The sequence below is a fragment of the Apteryx rowi genome, unplaced genomic scaffold (genome assembly GCF_003343035.1).
Source record: "Apteryx rowi isolate R43461 unplaced genomic scaffold, aptRow1 scaffold_696, whole genome shotgun sequence".
Taxonomy (NCBI): domain Eukaryota; kingdom Metazoa; phylum Chordata; class Aves; order Apterygiformes; family Apterygidae; genus Apteryx; species Apteryx rowi.
In genome coordinates this window covers 338,565-365,087 of record NW_020450978.1, presented here as the reverse complement: position 1 = coordinate 365,087, position 26,523 = coordinate 338,565, and the positions used below count along the sequence as shown (strand labels likewise).

Sequence of the window (26,523 nt, the reverse complement as noted above, 5' to 3'; positions counted from 1 at the left end):
CAAAGCAGGGTCTCCCAGGGCACAGCCTCCTGTTCCTGCAGCTGCTCACTATCTGGCTCTTGGGAGCCTGTTGTTACCTTGACACCATAACCATAATCAGGCCTGTTGCCTCAACTGTTGCAGCAACCCTCTAAAGGCGATCTCTGCCTCAAAAAAACAAATTTTGCAGCACATATTTATGCTAGCAGCTCCACAYGCAGCCCCATGGTTTGCAACAGGGGTCTTTATGGAGTGAGGCAGTGCCAGGCAAGAGCTGGTGTATTTGTCTCATGTAGTCAGTGTTAGAGGAAGGGAGGACTAGGGTCTAAAAGAAGTCTCTTGGACAGAGGCTACAGAAAGAGACTGCTTAAATGTGAACATGAGCAAATGGCATGACTTGTGGCCCCAGCCAAGACTCAGGGAATTGTGCTGCTGCAGTGAGCAGCTAAAAAGTGTTGGGCAAAATGATACGGTCTGAGACAATGCTTGTTTGCTGGGAAAATTGATTAATTATTTGATTCAGTGATTGTGCAAAAAGGTTTGCTCACATTTTTTCCTCTCCTCCTCTGCCCCTTCCCAATGCAAGTTTCACCTTTACGGAAAAATGTCATGGAAAAAGACARCTTTAATTCAGGAAAGAAATCAGGTGATGGTTTGAAGTTAGCCTAAAAACTTAGCTCTAATAGCGCAGGGGAAAAAAGCTATGAAAAAAATAAAAAGGAAAAAGAAATGTGGATTGTCACATGAACATCTTTAGGCAAGTTATAGGAAATGGGTAGTGATGACGAATGGTATTGCCCTGCACTACCTGCAATTCTGTCACTCTATGGGGCCATTTTCTGATATGAGGCAAAGCCACTTTCCAGCTGTTAATGGTGGCAGTTCACAGCTTTAATATTTCATAGTGACCACAAGGGTACAGAGGCCTTTTGATTCTGTTCAGTATTTCTCCTTGGCAAAAATCAAAAGCAATTCACCTTAGTGTGTGTGTGTACATGCAATCAGTGTAATTGAATGGAAGCAGCATTTCCAGCCTGTCACTGCTTTTGCCTTTGCCTACTTAGCTGATTGAATCTGACCTCGACTTCAGAGTTAATATCTCTGGGCCGAGGAAGGTGCAGTGTGTCACCATTTATTACATCTGCCTCTCTGCATGTGCTTTAGACTTATCAAGGTTTATTTACACAATATCTCCAGGCTCTGCTGCTTTTGGAAAGGGCTCATTGTGGGGGGAATGTGCACATCCCTGTTCAAGGGGAAAGTAGCACTTGTGACCTCCTGCTGACTCCCTCACTTTCCCGTTTCTCAGGCTGCCCAGTCAGGTAGCAGGATTATACAGCTCTGTTGGGATGTCAGGGAATGGCTAGTAACGCTGTGCCACTTTGGAAACTYTAGCTAGTACCAAATGGTCTGACTGGGGAGCACAGCAAATTCTTGCTGAGCCTTAGCTTTGGTCCCTCCAAGCAGCAAGGCTGAACAGGTAGTAATCTTGTGTGCTATGTAGCCCACAGCACTGGCTACCTGCTTGCCTACATACGGGGACAAAACTAACAAACTAACACTACCTCAGTCTCTGCTGTGTTGCCTGGAGGGCTCCTGATTATGAGGAAGCAGAGGAAAGCTGTGTGCAGGGACATTGTCCAATATAAGCCGAGACTGGAAAATTTCAGGGCAGATGCTGTAATCTACCAGTGCTTCTAACATGGTCAGTGCTGAAGGACCCTGGCTTTGGGACGCCTGCTGCGGTAATGCCGATCCACACAGCCCTGGAAGATATCCCCATGTCGTACAGGCAGACGCCTCGGCAGAGCACACGATTCCTGCTCAGGGCATGCTCTGGGTTCATGTCAAGCTAGCGATTAGAAGCAGCAATTTCCAGTGCCTTGTTCTCCCTTTGCTTCCCTGAACCAAATTAACCTGACCAAGAAAATAGTTAAGGGGAACAGTGAGAGACTGAAAAGACCACTCTGACTTGAAGCCAAACAAAGCTGAAGCGTCACTGCTGTCGACATCTCATTGTTAGTTATGCCTTTTATTGACCTCCCTGCTTACAATATAGGGGTATGACTTGTGAGCACAATTCCCGCTGCAAACACAAGCATAGATTATAAGACTTCTAAAGAAGCAGTCTCTGACAGGCTCAGTGTAGCCCTGTATTTACCTTTTTTGATGCAATTTTCGTTGTGTTTTAGCACTGAACCACACTAAACAAAGGGGGCTTGCCAGTGAAATCTGAGCTGGCTTTCGCTTCTTCTGGTGGTTTTTTGGACAGTAGTTCCTTCTCCAGCAGAACTTCACTCTCATACTCATGGGCACCTCACACCTCCATTGCAAGAGAGAGCTAGAGAAGAGGAGGTTTGGTTGGTTTTTTTGTTTTTTTTTTTTTGGGGGGGGGGGGGGGGAGGGAACTGAGACTTGCTGTTTTGAGAATAGGAGATTAAGAACCCAGCTATTCTGCCACAAAGCAGGAAATTGAGTCCTGGTGGTGCAAGCAAACCCTTCAAGCTCAGCCTGTTTTTTCCCCTCTAAAGAAATGTCAAACAAAAGCAGAATATGAGTAAAAAAATAAGATGATTAGGCAGAACCAAAGGAGAGATTCCCTCAAGGGCTATTAAACATGAAAATGCAGAGAAAGCCTCCAGCCCATGAAGTTCTTTAGCCACCGAGCGAGGGAAGGTGGGAGGAGGTATGTGGGAGAGGTGCTAGCTTCTGCTTGTTCTGTTCTTCCACTCCTTTACCACGCTGCCAGAGACAAGGTATGGGAATAGCTAGACCTTTGGTCTGACCCTGCGCGGCTGCTCCTTTGTTCTTTCCTCCCAAGTTACTCCAAGAGGCCTATTTCTGTGTTAGTTATTCTGTGGAGGTTTCCTGTTGTTACTGGAGGTATGACATCATTGGCATGCCTGATGTTTTCTCGGCATACTGCTAGACAATGCCTTTAGCCCTGGGAACTGCAGTATCACATTTGCTTCTTAATCCAGAGCAACACTATTAAAGGCACAGCAGTTACTCTGAATTAAGATTTGTCTCGCTGAGAACAGAGTTTGGCTTCCGGTCAGCAGCAACCTTTTTTGCTATTTTAGTTGGTGTGCCACTGAACAGGTAGCTGTATGGCTCATGACAACAGGATGTGTTGGGAAGGTGGGGCTGGTGTACGAGGCAGTAACACAAGTGCAGTCAAAAGGAAAGACGTGGGGCTATGGCAGCAGCTGAKGGGAATAGAAACAAGGCTGTGATTTCACTGTAGAGTCGCACTGATCTAACAGGGCACTAGCTCTGCAAAGAGTCATCTTCTGCCTCCTAACCCTTGCTGGCCTTGCGCCTGCACACAGGATTGTGCAATAGGCTGGATCAGTGAGAAAATCAGTGGGAAAGAAGCCAAGGGCAGACCACCCTATTGAGTAGCAACCTGCAATCAGACCAGTTTATGCTGTCCAYGAAATCTTATTCTGTGCCTCCAATTTTCCATAAAGATCTTACACCGAGTCCTTTGCATATATCTGCATGAGACCTACATCTACACTACTCACCCCAAACTTCTTCTGAGTGTTTGCTGAGGACTTGCTTTTCCTTAAAGAAGCCAAGCAATTATAAAAAGAAAATGAGAGAGAAAAGTGTACATATGGGGCTCTCTCCTTCCACCACTCAAATTAATCCTCCATCCTGACCTTTGGATAAGCAGTGCTTCCATGGTAAGACCATTCACTAGAGGATGGACTGATTTGTCTTGAACATTTTGTCTTTTATTTTGAATACATAATGAAGTTTTCACTGGCCAGGGAAAGCAAATGATGATAGGTTAGTCCTGGGGGATGAGTTCAGGCAGAGCAGGGACTTACAACACATATGACTGCCTTAATCATTGTCCTCTTAAATATTCTGAGAAAAGACTACCTGCCTCTTTGAGTTCCCTCTTTTTTTCCCCCTCCAAATAAAATTGAAAAGTCTTGGAGAAAATTCCACAAAGCCTCATTATAATGAAACAGAGCACTCTTTCTGGACAGGCCTCGAACTAAACCTGTAGTTTCTGTATTTGTTATGCAATTTGAGTGCTAGTGAATTGTGAGACCTGAACATTTTGTTTGGGGGTTAGTTATGTACTTTGCTGTGTTGTGTAATAATAGACAATAGTTTCCGGTGTTTTATGGCTGCTGTATTCTTGCCTTTGAAGGAAGATGAGTTGGTTGGAGTCTGCCTGCCTGCCCTCCTTCCTTCCTTCCTTCCTTCCTTCCTTCCTTCCTTCCTGTTGAGAAGGCCCAGATTTTCAAAGCACTGTACCCATCACAGGTATGTCCCCACTAAGCTTTCAGAAACCCTCTGCACTTACTTTGGGCTCAGCAAAGCATCCTTCAAGGAAATAGGTGTTCCACCATTGACTTCAGGGGTTGTTAGGTCATACTCTCTTTCAACTCTTCTGAATATCTGGTCTTGCAATGTACCACCACCACCCCTCCTGCATTTGGTTCTGCTTCTGTTTGTCTCCTGTCCTTCCTTGGCTCAGACCCAATTGCTTCCAACTATCTCCACTGAAAGACCCTGCTGCCTACACATCCTTTTGAAGCGAGCCAATGCTGCCTGTTTCCCTTGAGCCCACAGAGCTAATCACAGAAACACAAATCATACTGTCATTGCCATTTCTGCCCTGCCATTTCTGACTGCAGCGCACAAAGCAATGAAAACTGCTGCCATTTCAGCCAGAAACACTTGTTTCAAGTGACCTTGGGACCTTACCTTGTGTTTGCCACAGTGTTTCTGCAGAGAGATGGATGCTGAGTAGGGGAGCACAAGCCAAGTTCAGAGCCTTGTTGTGCAGCTGACTCTCTCCTGCTTACGGGAAGCTTTGAATCAGCCCACATGAGAGGGGCAAGACAGGGAAACAGAGGCACAGAGAAGAGAAAGCCAGGACCGATGCGGAGGGGCAAGGAGAAGGGCTGACAGCTATTGCTCCCCTGTATGGTGACCAACCACTATGGCTGGTGACTGCCACCTCTTAGGTCTGCTCCCACCCTGTGGGAACAAGACCCTTCATCGCAAGTCGCCAAAGTACTGGGGTACGTGTGCATGGTTGTGTGAAAGCCATGTGCAGGCTTTCTGTCAATGAAGATGCCTGCCCAGGCTGTTCTTCCCTGGTGTCAGCTCTGCTGCAGGAGCATGATCCTTCCACCAGCCTGGAATGGCTGCCTTGCATTGCACCTTCTCCTGCTGGAGGAGCTTCTTAGAGGGGTTTGATCACTGTGAAGCCATTTCAGAAAACTGACAGTGTTTGCTAATGCTGAGCTCATGCAACTGTGTGAGTCACATTGTGTGCTGGTCTCATGTTTGTGCAGCGTATCAAATCAGCTGGGGAGAAGAAATGCCAGGGCCTGCTTAAGGAAGAGCTACTGTATTATTTTCTTATTCAGATGTTTTTTCTCCCGCTTACCTCTTCATTTCCTTAGGTATGCGATGGCTTCCCTATTTAGGGCTGACTGCTCTTTAAAAACAGATCCTTAGCCAGCGAGAGATGTGCCAAGGGTTATGCACAGGGGATGCTCAGGCCCTTCCTACCTGAGCACTCAGATATCCCAGGCCAATAGCTGATGCAGGTAGAATGGCTTGAGTTTCTGTGTGCAAGGCCAAGCTCTGACGTGTTTCTTCCTTCARTGCCCAGGCAAGACTCTCTGAATGCAAGGAAAATTCTCCCTGAATTAAAAATAAAAAGTCAGCCAGGGCTGTGGGATTTTGCAGCCAGAGATTAAGCCCCCTTTCTATAGCTTCCTCACCAAAAGAGATGAAAAGCAGTCCAGGCAGATCTGTATTAGTTGTGCATGAATCACAAAAGAAGAGATTCAGAGAGCAAAACATTCACATCACCAGTGCTAAGCTGAAGCACAACCCCTGCTCCACTTTCTTTGGAAAGCTCTCTGTGTCTCTGCCCTCCTATCCCCCAGGAAACTGTATGTTTTGGCAGCCTTGCTCAGAGCCCCTGCTGAAAAGTGTCAGTAGCGTTAAAGAAACACACATAAAAATCCAGCGAGTGCCCAGCCACAAGTTCCCATCCCTGGGAATAGTTGAATGGACTAACGAAGAGATGTCTGAGTATCTCCTCTCACTTCATTGTTGGAGGCACCAAAGTATCAGGGCTCAAGAGAAATGGTTTTCCTCTGGGGAAAAAGGGTGAAAAGGTGACAGTAACACCACAAATAACCACAGGGTGTCTTTCAGTTTCAAGGCATTGTAATAACCTTAATAAATTCCTCTGAGATACCTGACTGTGACAGTGGCTGATATTCTGTGTGCCCACATGAAGCAGAGTTCACAACTTTTTGCRGCTTATCCATCAGGATTTGCAGACTACCACACCAGGGGCTCATCGGTGAGGCAAGCAATCTGCAAGGGCAGGAACATGCTGCTTGTAAGGGCTGGGCACCCACAATGCTCTTTACATTTTTTTTCTTTCAGGAGCTTCAGAGAAATCCCCATTTGATCGTGGACGGAGTTAGCAGATTTGATATTATGCAAGGAGAAATAGGTATGGTGGTATTCCTGTTTTGGAAATCAGCACAGGGCAATGACCTGTGGTTGCTTTGCTATGTCATGAGTGCTTATTGGAAAGTTGAAGACAATGGTGGCTGCAGTAAATAAACAACTAGTGCAGGTCACTCCAGACCGAACAAGTCCATACAGAATTTATTGCAGATGTTTAACAAGATTCCCAAATTCAGCAGCTCTAATCCCTGTTGCTTTAGTTATATGGCACCTGCCCTSTCTGTATATAAAGATAAGCGTAGAAAGGGAGGCCCAGCTAAGACCAGGCAGAAGGCCACACAAGGGTCAAATGCAGTTCTAGGGTAAGCAGGCACAGCTCCAACATGTGCAGGACTGAATTTTGTCTTTTCATCCCATTGTCTCCATCTGGTCACTCTCGGTGTTTTCTTTCAGAACTCTTCACTTTTATGGATGTTTCTCTCCATTTTCTCTGATACTTATGCCCAATATTTGTCTGCTTGCAGTACTAGTTCCCATAAGCATGTTTGTCTTTGGGGGTAGCTCTGCTCCAACAATTCACTGTCTTTCCATTTCTCACCCCCATGAGAGGTTTGTGAAACCTCTTTCTAAACCTGCAGGTCTCAGCATGACCATGTAGGGTTGGAGAAGCATAAAAGCAGAAACGGATGACTATGTGGCAACACAGTTCCCAAGGGACATTGCTGCTGAATGTTGGGTGGTGGTTCAGTGTTTTGGTGGGAGAGAAGGGAGGACAGAAGAAAACTTGTTTCTTTTAACAAGCTGATTCTTAGACATCTTAGATGTTGAAACCCTGTCTCCTAAAGAGTTATTTATTTACCACAACAGTGGGGCAGTGAATAACTGATTGAATATATTTGATTCTTCTCTTCCTTGAGGTGACTGCTGGATGCTGGCTGCCCTGGGCTCCCTGACGCTGCAGAAGAGATTTTTGGAAAACATTTTACCAAAGGATCAAGGATTCCAGGATGATTATGCTGGGATTTTTCATTTCCGGGTATGTATTCTGTGCTGTAGTGGGACTACTCTGACTTGGCTGGATGGGTTATACAGAAGGTCCAAACTGCAGTCCTAGATGTCAACAACTTTCAATGTTTTGTTTCTTCAGTGCTGATGCCCAGCTCAGAATTTTGCGAACCCCAGATTTGATAATAGGCCCCTATGCTTCAGGCATAGTCGAACTTTAGGGAATTCGAAGCCCTTTTCCAAAAGTTATGACTTACGCCTAGCTCCAGAGGTACAGATGCCAGCTATTCAGATGGATTTGTGTCCATATGCATTTTAAATGTCTTTCTGACACCTGATTTAATTTGGACTGTTGGCATCTGAGTTCTTTATCTATTTGGACTCATTTTCTATTTCTCCAAATGCTTCACCTTCCACTTTTAACTGGATGAACTTGCTTGAAATTACAAGCCCTTTGGGACAGATCAGAGGAACTGGCTTTTGACATTTTAGAAATAGATTTGATTTGGACAGAAGAGCAAAGCTCCTTAGTAAATCTCACTTTCTACCAGTTCTTGTAATTCTCTGAATCATCCAGGTGGGTGACTGGGGTACTAACTGGCAGGCCCTGCTTGCTTSTATCTGAGAGAACCAAATATCACATGGGATTAGAAGAACATGCAGTCTCATTAAGTCCCAGAAGCTAAATCGGAGGCAGAGAGAATCACTTGGCCATTCATCATCACCTTTTTTCACAAWTCTGTTTTGTTGTATGCAGTTCAGTACTAAGCAAAGAGCTCTAGCAGTGACACTTCTTTGACCCCCTGGAGCTCTCAAGTAGCAACCCAGGAGGATTATCTCACAGTCAATCTAAATATTCCTGTGTTCCTTTGCTCCTTGGAACACCAGATGTTTCTGGCTTGGCACATTTCCAGCATGCAGAGGTGCATTATGTAAGATAAACTAGCTGAAGGGACACCAGTCCTGCCTAAAACACATTAAAAGGATGCAAGCCAGTTTTTCTTTCATGAGATCTTTGAAAAGGTAGGAACAATTCTTAAATCTTAAGCAGTATAAATACCTTACAGTATTTGAAAATGTTTTCCCTGTCATCTCATCTGCAAATCAGTGCAACTGTTTCTGGCTTTCCTCAAGCAATAAACCCCTGAGAAAGCTACTCTGAATGGAAATGCCTTCTCGGAAATGCCTTTCAATTATTCCATCAAAGATATTTTACTGCCATCCACAGGCTAAGCTGCTGGTCCTCAGTTCAGCGAAGGATCACAAACAAGGCATATCATATGCTAATATAAAAGTTTTAGCTTACAACTTTTTCTCAACTTTTTGTATCTGGAGCACATTGCCTTTCAACAACATGAAGAGCTGCTCTGGGCTTCCTGCGTAACCCTGACTATTCAGCTGCAAGAGTTAAGAGTGTTAAGCACTTCAGCAGTGGTACTTAAGATGGTGACATTTTTGCCTGGGGAATAACTACGATGATAACATTATTTCACCAGGAATTAACTGAGTCCTGTGTTTGCACAGGAATCACTTTATCTAGCACAGAAGCTCTGATGTCTCCAAGAAAGAAAGTGCCAGGCATTGTGACAATGAGCAGCAGCAGCTTGACCTTGGAAACTAACAGAAATATTCCTCAGGAACTGCAGAAAATTATGGCAGAATGCATCTGCTCAAAATGGGGGTGACCTGCCTCTAGCCTAGATGTCCCTGCTCTCAGGAAGAAATTGAGGAAATCTTTAAAGACCACAAGTGGTCAAGACCTCAGTTTTAGGACTCATCCAAAAGGCACCTCCCAATACCATACCGTCAGTTCTACTCTGCAGAAGAGAGTAGTTGAAGGGCATGGGGTTTTCACCTTRCTTGCTTCTGGAAATTGATTTCTTTAAGAACCCTGTCAAGGGAGGGAAAAAAAGAGCCAAAATAGCAACAAAATGTTCCACCCCGACCAGCAGCACCCTACTGTGTTGTCATCTTGCATCTCTCCATTTCTTTTTMTTCCTCTTCTAAAACCAAGAAAATAAAGTACCGATTTAAAAGGGTCACTATAGAGGTGGAAGTGAAGAACTTCCCTCTTCGCAGCCTGCCTAAATAGGGCTTTGTTCAATCTACTGTCATGCTCCCAGCTGCAGTACCTGAAATCCTGAGAGTATCAAGGCAGAAATTTTGTGAAGAGGAATTTCATGACGAACCATTGCAGATTGGCTCTTCCTCTGTTACGCTCACAGTTCTGGAGGCATCGTAGGACTTTCCATGAGGTTTCTCATTCACTTTCTGGCCTCCTCTGACCTTGCAAGCTCGGATGAGACCATGACCTGAAGGTTTGTGGTAGTCAGGGTGAAGCAACTCTGTTTATTCAGCCAAAACAACAAAAAAAAMCCCCACAATGCTATGGTCAGAAGGACTCCCTGCTAAAGACCACCAAGGAATCTGGCTTTTAGAAAAATGCCACTCAGGGGATTCAGACTGCACTAATCCCCACAGACAGCTCCTTATTGTTCTCTGCAGGTGTTTGCCCATCATGTTTGCACTTGAAGTGCTGCTTGAAGGCGTGGCTGGATGTCACACCTTTTCTCCATACAGACCTGTTGCCAGGTGTTGACTGGTGACCTTGGGAGGCACCTCAGGTGACCAAAAGGACAGCTCCTTTTGGAAAGGTAGAAGTTCAGATCTTTCCAGTCCTTGCATATCTCTTTTTCCAATAGAGGCAACTTTGCGACAGGCTTTTCTTCCAACCCCACTGTCCTGAAGTCAGGCAGAACTCAGGCCCATCCTGCAGCTGGGTTCGGAGCCCAGCTCTGCCTCCTCTCGTCATCAAGGCAGAAAGCAAGTGGTCAGGGTGAGGCAGAAACACTAGAATGATCAAACCTGCTTTCCCTTGAGCAAACTGGAAGCTGCTTTGCTGTTCCTGGCAGATCAGCTCTTGTGTTTTTCTAACAGAACAGCTTATTTGGGGGCTTTTCATTGACCAAAGCCATGGAAATAAAATCAAGCTAGACTAAATCTATTGCTGGCATGATTCCATTGGAGTCCTTAGCATTACTGCAAATAAAAGCTTGGCCTCTTATGATTGCAAATCATGCTAAGCTACATTAATCTGCTAATGACTCTGGAAATGGCTCCTTTAGTTCATCCCCACAGATTTCCTTCCCTGCCTTCTCCCTTGAAAGGTTGCATCAGCCGGATCAGCTGGAGGAACACCTGTTCTGTCCACATGCTGGAGAGTCTACCTGCATCCTCCTTATCTATCAAGGAGATGGATAACACCTCAAAACAATCTTTAGTCACTACACTGTCCCTGTCCATGACAGCGCATGTCAGAGTCTTAACTGAAACACAGAAAAAGGAAAATCTAGAGACTGGATCATGGCAGAGGCTTTCTGGTTAAAAGATGTGCTGCAGGGAAAAATCCAAGTGCAACTGAGGAATGAGGCTTACTGAATTGTCTGCATGATTATTTTTTATCATCCTGAAGGCTTGCTATTGCCCAATAATATTAGCATTAGTTTCCCATGTCATATCTTTCCTCACATTGTTTGCAGAACTGCTTATATTTCCAATGACTTCCTGTGCCACTGAAAAATCCGGCCACTTGGTAGCTTGTTTAACAATGTAGAACATTAGGCTGAAACAGCTCAGAACAGAACTTGCACATATCTATGCTTTATATTCTTTCCTGGGCTATTTCAGGATGCTGTTGCTTGACATGAATTTTGCTCTCAAAAGAGGCTCATTCTTTTCTCCCTCTCTCTTGCAGTTCTGGCATTTTGGAGACTGGGTGGACGTAGTGATAGATGACCGGCTGCCTTTGCTGAATGGGAGATACCTGTCTGTACATCCTCGGACATCAAAAGAATTCTGGCCATCCTTGCTGGAAAAAGCATATGCCAAGTAAATATACCCAGTCTGTTCTTCAACCCAACACTGACTGCTTTATATGCTTTTTTCACTGTCTGTTTTACACAAAGCACACGGGGGGGGGGGGGGTGTTCAGGCCCGCAGCTGCATGTGTTGTGCTGTGCTTGTGTAAGGGTCTGTGGCTGCCGACAAACACAGGGCTAGTGTAAGCTGGAGACGTAGGTCTTGGACTGAAGATCTAAATGTGTTCAGTCCAACTCTGAGCTGTTAATGTCTGAAAATTAAAATGACCAGGGTAATACCTGGTAACACAGAAGGGCTGGGCTTCTCTTCCTTATTTTAAGCAAATTTCTTTACCTCTTTCCCTCCCATGTTTTTGTTTGTTTAAAGCTACAGACTATAAGCAGGGATTACCTCTGTTTACAGTCGCTAATCAGGGACTACATAGACGTTGGGACTGGACAATGAAAGGAATCATGACTGAAGAACATGCCCAAGCACAATGCATGCACTGCTGTGAGTCTCTGATCAGCTCTCATTTAGCACAGACAGCTCCAGCTCTTAGCTGAGGTACCCAGAGTACTGCAGGGTTAATGATGATTAATAAAGAAATAATGGTTAATAAAAAATCCTCTGAGGAGTGAAGGGATCAGCATGTGATCTGTTAGTATCCATAGCACTGTCCATTATTAAATGAGCTGAAGCGAAATTACTGTGCTAGGGGAAGGTGCAAAGGGGCTGGGACTTGGAAGACATACCCTACATCTAGCAGGTATAATCCGTGCAATGCAGTAAGGAGGGGCTGGACAAAAGATTTTGTCAGAAATAAGCAAACATTAAGTCAAGGTTTGAGTGACTCGGGAATAGAATGCGTTTTGCCCTAAGATACCTCAGGAAAGTTGACTCAGGAGTCAGTATCAATTTGCTGCTTAAGATTTTAATTACAAAGTAAACCAAAACCCAATTAAATTAAAGTTGCAAGAAATGCTGTTTATGAGATTCCCATTTGAGAAGTTTTTCCCCAGTGTCCATGACAAATTCCTTTCATCAACATAGGACAAGGACAACCCTTCAAAATACAATTAGCCACAGACTTCATTCGATTATGTTCATTAAATACAGTGTGTATGGTGGGTTTTAACGGCATGCTCTGCCTGCTCTAAGTACARCATGTTCTAGCTTATTTGCTGTCTCAATAAAAAGCACATGATAAGAACACAAGGATTGTGTTGGTAATATTAAATTATTGTCATATTACTGCACTCTAGCAGAGTAAATTGGGATCACAGCTGTAAACTTGCTTCTGTCTTGTTTTGAGAGCATAGGCAAATATCTTTACCTCTCATTTCTTCCTATTTCCTGTTTGCAAAAGGAATACTGGCCATCTTTATAAAGAGTCATGACAAAGTATAACACAAGAACTAACARTTTAGCTCACCAGCCCTGAAAACTTCCATTTGAGCTAGTTGCCCTTAGCTCCTTTTCTGTTCAAAAGAGAAAAACTGGATATTTTAGGGTGAGATTCAGCTCATCTCTCTTAAATGTCTGTGTAGGCATGAGATGCACCAGATTATTTCCTATTGTCCGTAAATGATTCTAGACAGCTGTCTCCAATGTGGATAAATACAGAGAAAAAAGTGCCTCTTTGCCTGATTCATTCCACAGAGCATGTGTTGTGTCTGGGCATGTATTTCAGTCGTGTTTCCTTTCATTACCTGGCCTCAGTGTCTACACACCCCTAGCTTCCCCCATGCTCACCACCTCACTGTGGGTGTCCATCAGGGAGACTGTCRCTGTGCATTGTTTGTTAAAACACAATGTAAGGACTCATTAACTTCTCTTTTATTCAGATTTCGGGGCTCCTACCAGAACTTGCATGGAGGCTACATTTCTGATGCTTTAGTAGACTTCACAGGTGGAGTCCAAGTACGGTTTTCATTAAAGGACCCGCCTTCTGATCTGGAGGAGATACTGAAAGCAGCTGACAGATCACACTGTCTGATGGGGTGTAGCACTTCAGGACAGGTAAGTCCGAAGGCCAGGAGCATATTTACATAAGTGTTGCTCTTTTGAGAGGAACAGGTCATGCATACTTACTCTGTATAATAGTAACAGTTTATGGATGCCTGGAGAAATCTTAGAAGTAGAAAGCAGATAAGGCTCTGCAATAAAGAACATAAAAGAGATAAGGCAGATATAGAACTAGGCAGTCAGAGAGAGTCCTGTTGATGCTCTCCTGGCTAATTCCATTGCAACAGAGTGGTATCCTCCTGAAGCAAGACTAATTTTGGCCTCATGACTTTGCAATAARTTTCTAGAAAGGCCAAAATGCATCTCTCTTCTGCAAGGGGGTGCTATGATCATGATTTGCAGGCTACTGGTATAATGCTGGGAAGTTGCAAAAGGCTTTGTGATGTTTAGCAAGTATCTTGCTAAAAGCTTGCTAAGGGTTTACACAGGATGTAAGGGAAGACCACAAAGTGTGTGACATTGCTCCCATAGTGCCTGGTTCATCAGGACACAATGCTCTGCTATTGCAAGCAAGGCAAGGACTAGCCCCTCAGTTCAGGTGGCTGACACTGGACTCTAGGCAGTAGGGAAACTCTGGGGCAGTGATCCAGSCCAAGTCTTCCTGCAGTTGCACCAGCTGTGGACTGTTAAAGAATTTGCAAATATGTCAGGACATGTAGTTTTGTTAAATTTGCTGTACTTTTTTATGGCTACAGTGGGAACAACTATCATCTCTCTCAGGAGCCAGTATAGCTGAGATACTGACRTAGACAAAAACAAGTCTCTTTTTCTGCCATGTCAAATGCCAGTTCTGCAAGTTGATGGTCATACCTTTGCAGTGTGGCAGAGAGCTAAGGGCTGTGCTTTCTCCCTTCTGCAGCTGCGGAACATAGAGCTGAGGAATGGGATCGTGCAGGGTCATGCCTACACTGTCACAGGAGCTGAGAAGGTAAGATCGGGGATCTGTTCCTGCCCAGTAGTTTCTTACTTGCAACCACCGCTGCAATGTGGAGGGCAGTCACACTGCTGTTTCTGTAAGGGTTATTTTAATTAACTTTACACTTAGGAGGGAATGTTGCATGGATTTGGTCTGAATTCCAGTACATTCCAGCATGGCTTGCAGGAAATGGAGGGATTTTGATCCAGTGGGAAGAGTAAGGATGTCAGAATCCTATACTGTAATTTTTCCTAATGGGAAAATGCAAYTTAAATTCAAAAATCAGTTTTTTTCAGAACTCTTCGATGAGTTAGAGCAAAACAGAGAGCCCATACAGCATTTCTGGGGATTTTCATGCCACACTGACACTTAAAAATTTCACTCTTCTGTTTTCGATATAGAAGAGAATAGAAGTGTTGGCTGAAATTCTGGGATTTGTCACAGGTTGCAAATCTACATTTGTTCAGATCAATCTCAAGCTGCCAAAAATTGCCGTGTGAAAAGTTAAGAACCTGCTAGTTCAAGAACAGCATTTCTCCACCTTTTAAAGCTGTTCTAGTCATGAAGAATGTCTCCTGGCCAAATATTAGTATTGCCTGTCTGAAAAAAGGACCAATTYATCACAGAGAAGATAAAAGAAACAAAGAATTTCTTACAACCAAAAGTGAGAACACAGTTTGCCCCAACAAGCTGTAGTGCACATGGGGAGTGTTATAGCGAGCAAGGCAAAGAAGAAAACCAAACAACAGGCAAGCTGTCAAGGCAGCTGCAATGCCTTTTGATCCAGGAACTTAAAGTACCTCAGAAAGGGAACATTGTTTTCCCTAAATTGTTCTCTCTTCTCCCCCTCTATTTAGTGGTTTCTGGTATGAGCCTGGCTTTGGTTCATGAGGTTTGATTCTTTTGATTATGAGCCTCAGGCCCTCCGATGCTTGGTGTCATAGTCAGTATATTTCTTCTCTGAGCACACTTGCTTGTAGCTGAGAGCCGAGAGCCAAGAGGTAGGGTTGGGGCTGCCAGGCTCCAGGGAGGGTCCCAGATGGCACTGCCCAAGGAGGGGATGGCAAGGATCTCAAATATTGTCGGAGAGAGGAGCAGGGTATTTTAGCTTTCTTTTGCTCACAATGTGTGCACAGAGGAGAAACAGGCTCTCCCCCACCTCACAAGAATGCCAGGGCATCCTAGGGGCGTCCTATGTGGAAATGATTTGAGGCTGGCCAGAAGGCCATGCCTTTTTATCTGGGAAGAGTCTGCCACAGGATTTGTCTCCAGCACTGTCTGTGTGCTTGAGGAGAGCCAGAAACACCACAAAGTGCCTGCTCCTCCTTTCCACTTTCACCACTCAGCTCCGCTGGCTAAAGTGAGCTGCTTCTGGCTTAAACCAGTGACAGCAAGAAGGGAAAAACACCCAGAAACTCCAGCTGCTGCAAACCACAAGTCCGACTTCTTTAGCAGAAAGCACTATGTAGAGAAACTGAAACCAGAAGTCAGAGGCTGAGGTGATGCACTCTTGGGAATACCTCAGAAATAGAAACACACATTGTATTTACCAATGGTTCTCCATGACAGCTATCAACATTTATACACTCCGCAGTTTGGTGGCCTAGTTCTCCAAAGTCCCTGACTCTGCTGGCTCACAGCATCAGCTGTGCGGAATGGGCAACTGGATTTTCCCAGGGCTGTTGAAGCCATGTGGCGTGGCAGGCACGTTGCAGCTTCCTCCCGTGTCAGCCTGCTGTTCATTGTCCTCAAGAAATAAAAACGGGTGCAGTTTTCTCCCTCACATCATTCCTTTACAATGCAGCAAAAGACATTGATTTTTAGTTGCAGCCAAACAAGACAGAAGTTAAACCAGTCCTCCAAGGTATAGAAGAAGATGCATTTTATTACCTATCCCTTCACTGAATATTGTGATCATGGAAAGCGGTGACTATAGGTTTTTTTGTTCTTTCCCTTTTACAGATACGCTACAAGAATGGCTGGGAGCATATCATCAGGATCTGGAATCCTTGGGGCCACGGGGAATGGAAGGGCCCCTGGAGTGATGGGTATGGCTTTAAAGCTTTAATCTCATAARGAGAATTAGTCTTTTATAGGATTATTATAAAGGCGCTCTGCCTGGGACCCATGATAATGAAGCAGACGTTTCTAAATCAATTCATTTATAAGCCTTACTTCCATCTGCAAAGCCACTGCCCACAGAAATCCAATTCAGACCTGGGAATATTAATGCAGCATTGATTTTATGTGTGCTCCTCACTAAGCCTAGTTCAGGTATTTCTTTTTGTCTAAGCGTAGTTTTTCCAGTGAATAATTCCAGATAAGTCTTGGATGAGAGAACAGTTATCATCTGAAGTAAGCTCTGGACACGCTCCCAGCCCTGGCTGGCTGCTACTAGAGAGTTGTCCTGCTGCAATCGTGCATCTGCCTTCCTGCCCTCYTTCCCCTCCCTTGAGTCTGAATCTGGGGAGGTTGATAGTTAGCAGAGTCCCTGAGAGTAGGACAGTATTTTTATGTGGTATTGGACACAGAGAGACAAAAAGGGCCCTCAGTTATTGCAAAAACAAAGTGCCACTGGTTGAACTGAACTGCTCTCTTGGATCCTGCATGCAGCTTTGGAGAGGCAAAGAGTGCTTTGTTCTTGCATGTACAAGCTAACTTCTCTTCCCAGAAGATAATGATACAGAGGAAAGACTGCAACAGTTTTTTGGCAAAATCAATGTTGGTTTCCCAGTGGAACTTCATCAAGTGTTTTGTTGATTAGAGAGATGTACAGGTGTCACCCTTATGTGATTTAATAGCAAGAATCTCACCTTTGCTTGGTACTAGGATCATTTATAACTCCTCTGCTGAGAAAAAAGCCAGGCTAGCATGCAACATCTGGATGGGCCAGTGGGTGATGCAGGCTGGGATAATAGCTATCTGCTCAGACAGTACCCTCCCATTTTTTGGAAGGGTGAGCTATAATCCTAACTGTAATTGAAATGTCAGTAGAGCGCATTCACAAGTAAACTGCATAAATCAATAACTTATTGATTCATGCTCTGTTTATTTATCTTACACTCTGCAGAAAGTACAATTATCACTTAATTATAAACCTGCTGTCTAGAAATAACACAACTGACTGGCTAATGTGCTCTCTGCATGGTGATATAATATCAGCACTTAGGAATGCTAAGCCTCAGTACCTCGCTAACCTCTTAGATCTGGGGGCGGGTGATCAGGATGCAGAGGGCAGGGGCAGGACTCCCCATCTGTGAGTGTGTGACTCAAGGGCAGTTATAGCAAGGACCAGCACCCTGTTTTCTGGCCTTGGCTAAAAAGGTATTGAACACAGTCCTGTTTCCAACATGCAGTTTGCCTGTTTCTCCTGATCCCTCACAACTTGACAAGCTGGGTAGATGAAGGGATAGGCCAGGGAGATGGAAACTTGTGCATCTCAAAACTGCTTGTTGATTTGTTCCTGTTTTCAGTTCTCCTGAGTGGGATCATGTTGAGCCTACAAACAGAGAAGCCCTCTGCAGAAAGAAAGATGATGGAGAATTCTGGTATTTTCCTGTTGATGCTTTCATTTACCAGGTTTTCTGTTGGCATTCATTATGGAACGGGATCTGCTAGGCATTGGTTTTCTCTGCTCTTAGTAATGGTTCCAGAACACCACTGTGTTAGCCCTGCACAAACAGAAAATTGGAGGTTTTCCAGGCCCCATGGTCTCAAAATCTGACAGAAGGCAGGAAAGGAAACAGACCAAGAGAAGTGGAGATGGCCAAGATTATGCAACAGGCTGGTAAAAAGTGAAAGAATTGAAAATTCAGCTCCCCGATGCCTGGTTATTGTGTCATGTTGCCCTTCCCAGTAAAGTGACAAGCTTGAATCTCAGATTGATTGCTATTCAGAGGGGATAGGTGGCTGAGCTTACACGCTTGACTGGTCTGAAGATGCTTGTGGCTTTTCACAGCCTCTGGTTACTCTCAGATCCAATTCAGCCATGGGTGAGCCCTCCTTTATAAAAGCTATTAGTCATCAGAAAGTGTACATTTGCCCAGTGAGGCTCTGAGGGCAGCAGGGGGAACAGCAGGCTAGTGCGAGATCAATGCTGAAGGCTTGAACCAAGCTTGGATATGGGGCAGGACACAGGGCCACTGTGGCAGAGATGCACAGGAGACAGAAGGGCTCCACCTGGCACTATTGAACATGCCCAGTAACTGCACTGGGGCTTTAGGGTGGCTTGAATGTGCCAAAAGCTCAGCTCTTCTGCAGGGCGTCAGCCAGCTCAGGTACAGCCTGCAGGGTCTACTCTGTAACTCCTTTGGAGGACATTGCAGTTGAACATGAATAACTGGCTGGCATCTCAGACTGAAAGGTGAGACCTTCTTCTTTGCAGGATGTCCTGTGAAAACTTCCAGGAGCACTTTTCCTGGCTGTATATATGCAACAGCACCCCGACGTTTTTAGACTTTGGAGATCAGAACCGCACAACATGGTCTGTGGACAGGCACATCTGCCGGTGGAGTCCAGTGCTCACCACAGGCAGGAACAACTATTCCCCTGGTAATAAAAGCCCACTGCAATCACCCTGTCCTCTCTCCTCCTTTCCTCCAGTGCTTACACTGAAACATTTGCTTTGATTCCCACTTTGCAGAAATATTGATTGCCAGTTATTAAAGCCTGCTCTTTCCCATTACAGCACCTATCAGCTAAAGAGGCAGAAACAAAGCAGCAGCACTGGCTGCTGAGTTAAAACAGAAGAGCTGTGATTTAGAAACCCTAAACTCTTTAAATCAAAATGTGCTTGTCTGTCTTTCTTTGGTCAATTGCAGTAGGTGCTACTAGGGACCTCATTATAAAGTCTGATCTGGCAACATATGTGGCTGGTTTCTCAGGGCGAGTAATATTCTGAAATTAAATGGATATGAAATGAAAGAATTCTGCTCCAAGCCTCTGTTTTGGAATGTAGAAAATCCTTTGAGCAGATAAGACTGTTGGCTTTGCTGCCTGTGCCAGGACTGTTTTGGCATTGCAAGCTCTGACTATTATTATTATTGTTATTATAGTTATTGTTGTTATTATTTTATTTAATTTTACTTTTATTGCTGCTGCATCACTTTGGGGGCTTTGTGATTTTAATCTAAGATGATGGCATTTGGTCAATGAAGGAGCTGCTTTAATCTGCAGCATTGATCCCTGCCTCAGCAGCAGACAAGTTTATACTTACAGGTTCCAGTCTTCTCATAACCCTGATCACCATCTCAGGGGATGATAATAAAACAGTGCATGTGATGCTGTGCACTGAAGACACTGGAACCCATCAGAGCCCAGGCTGGGTGACAAGCTGGAGGTGTTGAACTGAGAGCATGGGGAGGGAGTCATCATCCTCAGAAATGTGTTTTGCCACCAACCCTCTAGTTGAGTTCATGTCCAAAAACAGTCTTGGGCTAAAATGCAGCTTTCAAAGCCAAATGACATAACTACTGGCTTAAAGTCTAGACTGGTTTAAGCAGATGTTGCCACCTCAGTTCTTTGCCCCCAGTTTGRGCATTTTGCTGTTGCTTATCAGTGACACTTCCTGTTAACCAAGAAGAAGCCATTTCTTTCTGGCCCTCAACACTCTGTCTTTTCCATGACAAAAACTAACAGAAGGAAAAGAAGGATAGCTTGGCCCATTTTATCTTTGTCTTTTACGTGCTGTGATTTTCAAGCCACAGCCCTTTTCTGCTCAGCCACTGGATCTGCCCAGGGGTTGAAAATCACTGCTCTCCTGTCTCAAAGAAGGTGTACCATGTAGGTGAAACACATGGTGGGGGGCTGGGAAATCTCCATGACATTTATTACTTTGCCAGAGATTTCTAGAATGATTAATGGCCAGTTAGTTTAACTCCATATGCCTCAACCCCCTACTGATAATGTAGAGACTGCAGTGCTCTATTGTATCAAAAGCATCTTGGAAAAGGAACTGCCTCTTCCTCCGGGTGTATATAAGCAAGATGTAACACAACAGACTACTAAGGGGACATCTAAGCACTATTATGTGACCACTACTAATATAACAACACTTTCTTAGCAGGTGCACTTTCGAGGAACCCTCAGTGTTTCTTCAAAGTGACAGATTATGACCCAAAAACCTATAATGTGGTCATTTCACTCATACAAAAACATGCTGATAATACATTGGATGCACAGAAACTGAAGATTGGCTTTTTGATCTTCAGGGTAAGCAGAATCAGGCATCATGAACACTGTTGTTTTCTGTGTGGCTTATTTTACCTATAAATGGAAATGAAGGACTAAATTGCCTCTTGGGCTGTAAAAAGGAGAGCAATCAGTATTTTGAGAGAATTTCTGGATGCTTTCTATGTTAGAATGCCGGAGGAAGGGTAAGGTTAGGCAGTCTTAGTCTCATTTCTTCATATCTCAACAGAGGGAGGGTTGAGTTTTCATCTCTGTAGCACCCCAGAATAGCCCCAGGAAACTCAGAGGATTACCAGATTGCAGCAGATGCCAAGACAATGTCCTTTGTGCCCTGCAGTCCTGGTGAGATGCCTTGCTGGTGCAGCACACGGCATGACAGCCTGGCACAAACCACAGTGCTCAAGCAGCGCTTCAGGCCAAGCAGGGGCAAGAACTGCCTCTTGCTCCCCTAGAATGGGCCTGTCTTACTCATCCTACCTTTTTCTGTCAAACAAATGCTGTGCAAAGCTCAGCATGGCTGGGCACATTGGGAGCTCAACAGCTCCATTCCCAACACCCATGGGAAGGCTTTGCCCCAGACCATGGCAGAGCCAAACCACGCCTTTCCTGGGACCTCCACCACAACTTRTCTGGGGTTTTTACTCGGTGACCGTCCAAGGATGTGCCATTGCAAGGACAGTTATTGTCAGAGCGTTGCCAGGCTTACTGAAAGTGCAGTTGCCAGTGCAGATGGATGCTAGCCTTTTCCAAAGTGTTTTTGTTGTCGGCTGAGTGGGTCAGGGAAGACTAAGCCTGAAGAATAAAAAGGAAGCAGAAGCTGGTATGATCCTAACTTCACATTCTCCTGATTACAGGAGAGGTTTGTCCTAATCCCAGACTGTGAATAATTGATGCCATAACTCTAACAGCTATGGCTTTGTAGCTCATAAAAAACAGTGGCAGTGATCTCTCATGAGGAGTAAAAGGCGTAATAAAAAGAGCATCCCTCCAGTGAGTGGAGGTCCCAGTCTCTATACAAGGAGATCTTTTGCCTGGAGCAGGTATTAGTCCTGCAGGATGCCATGGAGCTGGCTTTGCCTGATGGGAACAGCTCCTGCTCCTGGTAAATGRGGAAATCACTCCTTTCAGGATCCTCACCAGTAGTCCTCCAAGAGTCACCAGATACTGAGATCCCTCCATACTCTACCATGATGTATGCCCACCTTAGTTAGTCACCCATTTGGACAGAAATGACCCACTCTGGGAGTTGATGGCAGAGTTCTTGGTTCCTTCAGAAGGAGGTAGTTGTCTAATCAGGGAGGTAAAATAGAGGACAATTTTGCACTGTTCTTGCTTTGTATTTATTCTTCATCTTTCTTCCCCTCAAACTGATCCTCAGGTGTGTTTAATTTTTCTCTCTCCTGGTATATTCCCCAGGATGGGTGAAATTCAGTGAGTATGTCAGCTCTGCATAACATGGCCTCCATGGGGTGCTCAGCTCAGGCTCAAGTCAGGCTTCTGATTCCCCTCAGAAATGTGGCATATTGCAGGACACGTGAGAGCTGAATGGCAAGGACAGAGCAGACCATTAAAAAGGCCACCAGGGTAACTGTGGGGTGCCTGGTTAATGAAGGAAAGTGGACTGCCATGCTACTCTATCACAAAAGTGACCACACCATAGGTTTTAGTAATGTAATGATATTGGTACAAATCCACACAGAAAGTTATACAGAAAATACTCCCACATAGACAAAGCCTAAGCTTTATAACATGGGAGCTGTTATACCAGCTTCTCTTAGCCAGTCCAGCATCCTGCCCCTGATAGCAGTAAAGCCTAGTCCAGGGTATGTGCGTGGTGGTATATTCCCTTGGTTTATTTCCCAGCTTCTCACATCAGTGCCTGAGGGCAACCAGAGGTGGTATCTTTGCATAGAAGTTTACACAGGTTTTCTTTACACAAGGAGAGTGCAAGTTCTAAGAGTCACGTGGCCCGACTCTTCCTCTCTCAACAGCTTTCACTTGCCGTTATTCATCAGCAGCATTATTCATCATTCAATACCTTTTGAGATGCATCAAATCTTTGCTGTGAGGCAAAATGGATATTATCCCTTGGCAGGATGAGAGGGGAATACAGTGCAGTCAAGGATGCAAAACCGAATGGACATATCTGATAGCTCTAGGAAGCCTTTGATTAAATATAGACATGAAACACTAATGCGTGGCTGTGAGGGAAGTTTAATGTTGTGTGATAGAGCTGAGCAATGTATAGAGCCTGATTCTTATCTCTCACCAGTTTTGACTTCATTGAGATATTAATCTGCTTCTGCTTTTTACCAGAAGGAATGTGGAATGAGACCCAAAAGTAAAAAAGGATTTTGTGCCATTTATTTCTTTGCAACATCACCCATTTCTATCAGCTGAAGATCTGACCCATAATACCCAAGTATTATGCAGTCTACACACCTCCTAACCCCTCTGTAACAGTAGTCATTTTTTTTTCTCCCAGAATAGCAGTTTTATGTTATTTTCTCCCAAAGGCATGGCTCATAAATAACTCTGCCACGCTGTATAACCATTCTAAATGGAATTTATACACACTGATATATTTTGGGGAATATGTTTAGTAAGGGTTTTTTATTATGCTATCTTTACATGTCATCATAGTAATAGCTGTTACATTGTATTTGTTTCATCTCAGCAAAAATACTGGAATAACAGAAGAAAGATCAGGTTATGCTATTTTCTTACAACACTTTCTGGAAGGTTTGGGATGAGATTCTTGAAGCATTGTCATCTGGGTGAGATGCTTTGTGAGGTCTCTGACCACTCTGAGTCATGCTGTATCTCAAGGAATTTTTTGTAACAGTATTCGCCCTTGGTTCCTTGATGAACTCCAGCCTGCTGAATGTTAATTGAAGTTGACTTCAAATCCACTCATCCACATTTTGCCTTCTATTTCTTTCACTTCTTCCACCCTTGTGCAGTTTTGATGCATCCTGGGAGAGAGGCTGTATCCTAGGCAGGCTTTGTCTGCCACTACGGAGAATAAGGCATCTTAGATCCAGTGTAGATGCAGAGATTTGTGGGAATGTAAGACTGCTGTGAGCACACTTACTGATTTACTTTGGTTCCTGACATGGAGGCGTGGATTGTCAGCTATATTTTTCTTTCAGGAGAACGCCACAGTTCTGAAACAAGATTTTGCCCTGGCCCGAGATGTAACCAACTACTTCATCCTGAGCCCAGGAATCTATGCTGTCCTTCCTGTTACATCAGGAGACGAAAAATTTGAATTTCTCTTACGAATTTTCCTGAAGAATCAAGACTACAATGGGTAGGATGATGATAAGTACTCCTCATAGGCCCCAAACTTACAGTGTTCCAACATTTAACAGTTTATTGTCAAGATAACTAATGTGGCAATTTGCTTTTAACATTCTCTAGAAGTGCATTGGGAAGACAAAGCTGAGTGTTAAGTGCTGTGTTGAGGGGAATCGGATGTATRCAATCAGATGTATAGGGTGGCCACTGCAGAACAGATTAATAGCTCATCTGCAGTCATCAGAGGTCTCATCTTCAATACAAACAGCCACACTTCCTGGGGCACACAAGTGAGCAGTAGTTGTGAGATACGTCCTGCCAGCTTGTGGTGAAATCTCTCTTTAATGAAAGGAGGACCAAGAGCTTGTTTTTCCTAAGTCATTAAGTAAGTCATAACTGCTGTGCCAGCTGGACCCCATAAGGATCAGCTCCCCACTCTCTTCAGGGTGGTGGAGAAGCAAAGACCAGTGAAAGGCTGTGATCCTGTGACCCATTTGCTGTGAGTAGATTCCTTACACAGACTGGCTGGTAGGACTCCCTATGGGTATGAGAGGTGCCTTAAAGGATAAGTTTGATGGAAAAGTGGTATACTAATTAATGTAAAGACAGCTTTTACCAGATTTTTGTATAAACATCTAGTTGTGCTTTATCTAAAGGAGGAAACCACAGCACTCAGTGTTACCAAATAGCTTCATGCATCAGGTTACTAAATAGCTTCAAGCATCAGATGCACAGTGGTTTTCCTTCAGTAAGTTTTATAGTGGAGGTGATAAGAGAGTTTACCTCATAGACCCATATTTTAATAATGAGATTGCTTTCTGGCCATTGGTCTCTGGCAAAAATATCCCAGAATCAACTATGGCAACTGCTTAGTTATGAAAAACAAACATGAGAAGACTGTCCTTTGAGCTAGGCTGACTTCAGCGTGATGATTCATGCATAAGACAGCTCAGCCCTGGGAGGTAGTTTTTTCTGAGAGAGCCTACAACCCTTACACATGTTCATGAGTGAGCTCCAGGGCAGCCCTAAAAAGAGTGCATCCCCTTCCCACAGGTCTCAGTGAGTGCCTAGCACTCAAATAGTACTGAGAGTCTGGGTCTTGCTCTTCAGACTGTCTTAAGGGACCACAGGAGTCCCCTAAGCAGCTAGGCACAACTACTACTCACAGTTATGGCACCATGGCTTGTACTAAGGAGAAGGGAGGACAAGCACTATGTGCTGAGAGAGCACTCTGTGGGTTACCATATGTGGCACCATGTTCGCCGTCTGGAGGCTGACGACTCATAGTGAGCCTGAGGAAACTTAGGAAATTCCGCAGACTTCTGGCTTGCCTAGTTTCTTCACTGAAAGCAAACCTCAAATGTTGAATGCTGCTACTGAGACAGCCTCAGTAGCAGCTGTAGGAATGATGCCCCTGGCTTAATTTTATGTAGTCTGCAAACATTTAAAACATGTTCCCTTTTCATAGCCTGCATGCTCTGATTCAAGAAAGTGTTTGATTTTATTTTCATGACTGTTAAACTAGGTAAAGGGAAAACAGGTGATTTTTTTTTGTGTGGCTCAGGGTAGGGCAGTCCTGGCTTCTGCTTGGCAAGGTTAGTCTTGGCATGCTCAGTAGTGTGACCAGTCACCCATTCTCTGCTGCTGGTCCCCGCCAGGGGCAGCTCAGGGTAGGTGATGGTGCCAGAGTGGTCAGAGACTCAGACCTGCTCATGTGTGGTTGCACAGGGAGACCTGGGAGGGTGTAACTGAACTGCGACAGCCTGGGAGGCTTGAGCGCTGGGCACCTTACTGGACCACGGGCCAGGAAGAGTGGTCCTGTCAATGCCTGCCTGCAAATCAGGGCTCCAAAAAGGCCATTCTCTCCCAGTGTGACTCTTGTAACTCTTTTCTAGGGAGCCAAACTACCCGCTTAGCCCAGTGCTGCCAAAGGTAAGAGGCTGTGAAAACTGATCTAGATACTGGTGCTGGTGAATGGTTCCCAGGGAGCTATCATGACCGGTCACTAGCCAAACTTTCTCTCCTTCCCTTCCCTGTACACCAACCACTGCTCTGCCCTTGTCTCCTTTCACCACCTGGTACCTGTCCTGAGTTCAGCTCTCGCACCCTTACCTTGCTGTGACAGAAGGTGGCCAAGCCGGGGCCAAGCTGGAGAGAAGAGATTCAGACCGAAGCCCTTCCTCTTCACACTTGCCTCTTTCATACCCTGGTTTCTTAAGGAAACAAAGTTTATACAGTCATTCTTCCAGCCTGTCAGTCTGTCCTTCCCACCTTACAACCCATCAATCAATCAAATGTAGCAGGGGGGAGAATATTTCAAAAACATTAAAATTTTCCAGTGTCTGTAAAGTGGGTATCCAAGAAGAAGACAGGGGGAAACTGAGGAAAAAGTCACAGCGTGAGTTTGACCCTTTATAAAAAGAAGGCACATCTGAGGTGGGGGGCATACATGCTCTCCCTGTAGGAACGACTTCATTTAGAGCTTTCACCTTGTTAAGCAGAGGAGTCCATGCAGGCTAGGCCCAAAACAGATTTCTTCTGATTTTCACGAGGATATCTTCACAGACCTAAGGGAGAGTACACCTGAAAACTGGGTGAGCCTGAATCTGTTCAATAGAGTCTGAGTCTATTCAGTGCTGTTGTCTTCCTGGTGCTTGAAGCTAGGGTTGCTTGCAAAACTGCCTCTGCGTGGGCTCTTATTTATGGTAATGCAACCTGAGTGCAGGTCCTTGAAGTCAAAGATGTAAAACTGCTTCAAGAGAAGGGAAAATTGGGTCCTT

The 26,523-nt window shown here is 44.7% G+C and overlaps 1 protein-coding gene across 1 annotated transcript in view; it reads left to right on the top strand.

Annotated features, from left to right (window-relative positions):
- CAPN13 (calpain 13) overlaps window positions 1-26,523 on the top strand; it is a 49,078-nt gene that overhangs the window by 9,086 nt on the left and 13,469 nt on the right. The window contains exons 3-13 of the mRNA XM_026086489.1: window positions 6,421-6,490; window positions 7,365-7,483; window positions 11,207-11,340; window positions 13,158-13,332; window positions 14,198-14,266; window positions 16,217-16,302; window positions 17,728-17,802; window positions 18,639-18,805; window positions 20,316-20,464; window positions 23,596-23,756; window positions 25,639-25,675. Coding sequence (XP_025942274.1) covers window positions 6,421-6,490; window positions 7,365-7,483; window positions 11,207-11,340; window positions 13,158-13,332; window positions 14,198-14,266; window positions 16,217-16,302; window positions 17,728-17,802; window positions 18,639-18,805; window positions 20,316-20,464; window positions 23,596-23,756; window positions 25,639-25,675 — 1,242 coding nt within the window. The remainder of the gene's footprint in view (window positions 1-6,420; window positions 6,491-7,364; window positions 7,484-11,206; window positions 11,341-13,157; window positions 13,333-14,197; window positions 14,267-16,216; window positions 16,303-17,727; window positions 17,803-18,638; window positions 18,806-20,315; window positions 20,465-23,595; window positions 23,757-25,638; window positions 25,676-26,523) is intronic.